General features: G+C 50.0%; 1 protein-coding gene across 2 annotated transcripts; it reads left to right on the plus strand.

The window, feature by feature from the left end:
* Positions 1-68: 68 nt before the first annotated feature.
* On the plus strand, positions 69-3,077 carry edem2 (ER degradation enhancer, mannosidase alpha-like 2). 2 transcript variants are annotated; one of them, XM_015026476.1, is made up of 7 exons: positions 69-309; positions 381-522; positions 762-886; positions 954-1,098; positions 2,074-2,195; positions 2,281-2,622; positions 2,686-3,077. In XM_015026476.1, exons 1-7 carry the CDS (start codon positions 118-120, stop codon positions 2,833-2,835), a joined length of 1,218 nt encoding a protein of 405 aa, XP_014881962.1. In that variant the 5' UTR covers positions 69-117; the 3' UTR covers positions 2,836-3,077. The 2 variants fall into 2 exon arrangements, with proteins under 2 accessions (XP_014881962.1, XP_014881960.1); XM_015026474.1 differs by having other exon boundaries at positions 2,281-3,077.
* The last annotated feature ends 1,378 nt before the right edge of the window (positions 3,078-4,455 follow it).

Raw genomic sequence — 4,455 nt, forward strand, 5'->3', positions numbered from 1 at the left:
TGCGCCGGAGCGGCCCATGAGGCGTCTACTCTTATGTTTATGGGTTTCCTCATGTGGTGGGAGAGGTGCCGCTGACCTTTGACCTGACTGTCCACAGCCTTCGATACGCCTACCGGGATGCCGTACGGCACCGTGAACCTGCTGCGAGGTGTCAGTCCCAGCGAGACGCCGGTCACCTGCACCGCCGGCGTGGGAACCTTCATCCTGGAGTTCGCCGCGCTGAGCCGCCTCACCGGAGACCCGACGTTCGAGAGCGCGGCGCGGCGCGCTCTGACCGCCCTGTGGAGCACCAGATCTGACATCGGACTGGTAACCAAACGCAACCAAATCCAAACCAAGAATCAGGAACAGTTTGGACAGACCTGTTTCTGCCCATCCAGGTGGGGAACCACATCGACATCGTGACCAGGAAGTGGGTGGCCCAAGACGCCGGCATCGGCGCCGGCGTCGACTCGTACTTTGAGTATCTGGTGAAAGGAGCCATCATGCTGCAGGACCAGGAGCTTCTCAACATGTTCCGAGGTGAAGCTCCGACAGAAACCAGAACGCTTTTGCTAGTCCACAAGCAGTGGAACTCATTTTTTTGTTTAGCGCTTTAGCTAATGGTTAGCGCTGCTAGCTGCTTAGTTAGGACAGATAGCTTTAGAGTTGGCGCAGCTAGCTTTTTAGTTAGCACAGTTATTTTTTGGTTAGCACAGTTAGCTTTAGCGTTAGCGCTGCCCACCACAGTAGACCCTCACAGTGTCGTGGTGTTTCCTCAGCATACGATCAGGCCATCCAGAACTACACGCGTTTCGATGACTGGTACCTGTGGGTCCAGATGCACAAAGGAAGCGTCACCATGCCGGTGTTCCAGAGCCTGGAGGCCTTCTGGCCCGGCCTGCAGGTACAGCACACCTGGACCGTCAGGTCGGGCGGCGAACCGAGCGTTCATCCAGTCGTCTGTGTTTCAGTCTCTGCTGGGGAACCTGGACAGCGCCGCCAGAACCTTCCAGAACTATTACTCTGTGTGGAGGCAGTTTGGAGGCCTGCCGGAGTTCTACAGCATCACGCAGGGATACACAGTGGACAAGAGAGAGGGGTACCCACTGAGACCAGGTGAGACCCACTGAGACCAGGTGAGACCCACTGAGACCAGGTGAGACCCACTGAGACCAGGCGAGACCCTCTGAGACCAGGCGAGACCCACTGAGACCAGGCGAGACCCACTGAGACCAGGTGAGACCCTCTGAGACCAGGTGAGACCCACTGAGACCAGGTGAGACCCTCTGAGACCAGGTGAGACCCACTGAGACCAGGTGAGACCCTCTCAGATCAGGCGAGACCCTCTGAGAGTGTTAGCATTAGCCAACAGCTCAGTATGGGAGCCGAGAGCAGAGGGGCGACTGCAGCTAACAGTAAAATAAAATATGACTTTATTTCTTACCATCTTCAATGTAGAGCCTTTAAATCACAAAATAAAATCTGAATATTGTTCTAGAAAACTCTGGTTCTGATCTTTAAGTTATGATACTTCCCAAATATTCAATTTCTACATATTTAAAGGTTTTAAAATGGAAAAAAAACAATCAAATTTTAAAGCAACTTAAGTTACAATTTAAATAACACATGACTTGTATTGAGAGCCACTGCAATAAATCAATATTATGAGGAATTTTAGTCAGTGAAGTTACTTATTAAAACTTGTTTTTATTTAGAGCCTTAAGTTTTTTTAAAGGTGTAGCAGAGACTAGATGAATCAAACTCATATCTGAGCAACATTTAAATCTTAGTTTGACTTCTTGGGTCTGAACAGGTTGTTTACTGAGAAAAACACTTTGGTTATTTGTTGGTAGTTCCTAGACATTTTTGATGGTTCAGCTTGAAAACACAAAAATTTAAACCACATTTTACTGTAACTTTGCCCCCCCCCCCCCAAATTGCTCTTAAAAATGTCCCTGTTTCTGGTCCTCCCCAATAATGAACCTTCTTCTGATCCAATTCTGGATTTCTCCTCCGCCAACCATCAGAAAGCTGGACATCTTTCACTCGTCATTTTCAGGAACTTTAATAAAGAAAATGTTTCCATTCCAGAGCTGATGGAGAGCGCCATGTACCTGTTCAGAGCCACAGGTGATCACACCTACCTGCAGTTCGGCCTGGACGCCGTGGAGTCCATCGAACGCATCGCCAAGACGCCGTGCGGCTATGCCAGCGTGAGTCACCTGACCTGTGAGTCAGCAGGTCACCTGACCTGTGAGTGAGGTGATGAAGGCTCAGTCTGCTCCTCGTCCTCTGCAGGTCAAAGATCTCCGGGATCACCAGCTGGATAACAGGATGGAGTCGTTCTTCCTGGCTGAAACCATCAAATACCTGTACCTGCTCTTTGACCCCTCCCACTTCCTGCATGGCGGGGGGGTGGAGGGAGACGGGTCGTGGGAGGGAGGCGGAGCCAGCGGCCAGTGTGTTCTGGGGGCGGGGGGATTCATCTTCAACACCGAGGCTCATCCTCTGGACCCGGCGGCGCTGCACTGCTGCAGCCGCCATGCGCAGGAGCGCCGCGAGCTGCAGCACCTGCTGCTGGGGCTGACGGTGCCCGCCGGCCAATCAGAGCGGCCCGCCGGCCAATCAGAGCGGCCCGCCGGCCAATCAGAGCAGCCCGCCGGCCAATCAGAGCAGCCCGCCGGCCAATCAGAGCAGCCCGCTGGTCAGACTGAGGACCCTCCCCCCATCCAATCAGAAAGCATCGCTCTGAAGCCTGGAGAGAAGAAGGCCCCGCCCCCTCTCTCCTGCCCCGTTCAGCCATTCGGCGCTCGGCTCGCCATCCTGGGCCAAGTCTTCTCTGATGACACCTGAGGCTCTGATTGGCTGTAGGTCCTAGACTCTGAGGCGCCTCCGGACTGATGGACGTCAGTTTAAAGTTTATTTTTATTTATTAAAAATGTTTCTGAGTTTTCAGACTCTTTTCTTTCCTGGAGGCGACGATTCGGTTTGTAGGAAATCAGAACCAGGATCCAAACCAACAACCTGCATCTCTGGTTTAGTTTCAGTGATTTGACTGAAAAATAACAAACATTTAAATTAAATGCAAAACATTTCCTACACTTTGTGTCAATATAAAACCACACCTGAGTTTATTCAGCCTTCAGGCTGCAGGGGGCGCAGCGGATCCACTGGTGAGTTTGGAGCTGCAGTATCGTGAAATGGCCACCAGAGGGAGACATCTGAGCTGGGTTTGAGTTTCTGATCAGTTTTCTTTAAATATTTAGAGTAACAAACACTGAGGGGATTTCCTGAGGAGACAACGGGTCGTTAGATAGAAACTTTAAACCCAGAGAAGATTCTGGTTCTGGTTCTGTTCAGCAGAAACAACATCCAGGATTAAAGTCAGAGATGGAGGTCGTAGTTTGGGTCTCTGGTTCGATTCCATTGTGTCTCAGTGAAACTCGGCGCCGTTCTGCTGCTCTGCTCAACATTTGGTAAACATTAAACTGAGGGAGACTCGACCCGACCCAGAACCAGAACCTCCATGTATCTGATCTCTTTTCCCCTGAAGAGCAGCAGAACCAGATGAAACCCGGCTCAGCTGCTCAGTCAGCTGCTCTGCTTCAGTGAAACTCCTTCAGGTGAACTACACCTGAACCAGCTGATGGGTTCTGACCCAAACGGTTCTGATGCTCGTTAGGCAAAGATTTTTCAGCTCCTTTTAAAGATGAAATGTGTTTGTTGTTACCCTGGAGGGCCCGCCGGTACCAGAACCAGAACTCCTTTAGTCCTTGTTGTGTTTGATTGGAGTTTGCGGATCTTAATGAGCTTCAGGTCATGACGGCGCATCGGGTCAGGACGCTGAGCGGACCGGACCATTACAGGTTTCACTCTCTCAATCAGGTCAGGATGTGGCCTAAACAAACATATTTACTAATTTCTGCACAAAATATTCTTAGATAATCAGATTTAATTATGCTCAGTTCTGCCTGTTGGGACATTTTAGGGCCTTTGTCTCTTTAAATCCAGACAAACCACTGCTGGCCACACTCCCAACTCAACATTTACACTTTTACATGAAAATGGCTCCAAACAGATGGTAAATTATGCACCTGTACATCTTAGAAGAGCAGAAGTGAAGCCTCCTGCACAACCAACCAGAACGCAGCAACTGGTTTGTTTGGCGAGTCAACAAAACTCTTGCCATCCAGCAGCCATTGTACAGCAGGAACCAGCTGACCACACACTGGAGCTCAGCTTAGGTTGCCAGGTAACAGGCTGTGGTTGCTAGGTAACAGGCGGTGCTGGCTGATTGACGTTTCATTCTATAGGTTTCTGAAACGTCTCATTTTCATGACACCAAAAAACAACCTGGTGGTTTTTAGAAACATGGAAACACGAATGGAGGAACGAAAATGTTCAAAAAGTAAATTCTGCATAATAGTTGTGACCTGTAAAGGTTAAAGGTCATGACAGGATGATCAGGAAAAG

This window comes from Poecilia latipinna, unplaced genomic scaffold, assembly GCF_001443285.1.
Source record: "Poecilia latipinna isolate Pla-1442-1.1 unplaced genomic scaffold, P_latipinna-1.0 Scaffold4906, whole genome shotgun sequence".
Lineage (NCBI taxonomy): Eukaryota > Metazoa > Chordata > Actinopteri > Cyprinodontiformes > Poeciliidae > Poecilia > Poecilia latipinna.

Bases quoted from the DNA above. Each gene is read 5' to 3' on its own strand.
- edem2 (XM_015026474.1), top strand. From the start codon at position 118: ATGCCGTACGGCACCGTGAACCTGCTGCGAGGTGTCAGTCCCAGCGAG. The intron at 310-380 runs GTAACCAAACGC...CTGCCCATCCAG, and splicing joins CCAGATCTGACATCGGACTG to GTGGGGAACCACATCGACAT. The intron at 523-761 runs GTGAAGCTCCGA...GTGTTTCCTCAG, and splicing joins GCTTCTCAACATGTTCCGAG to CATACGATCAGGCCATCCAG.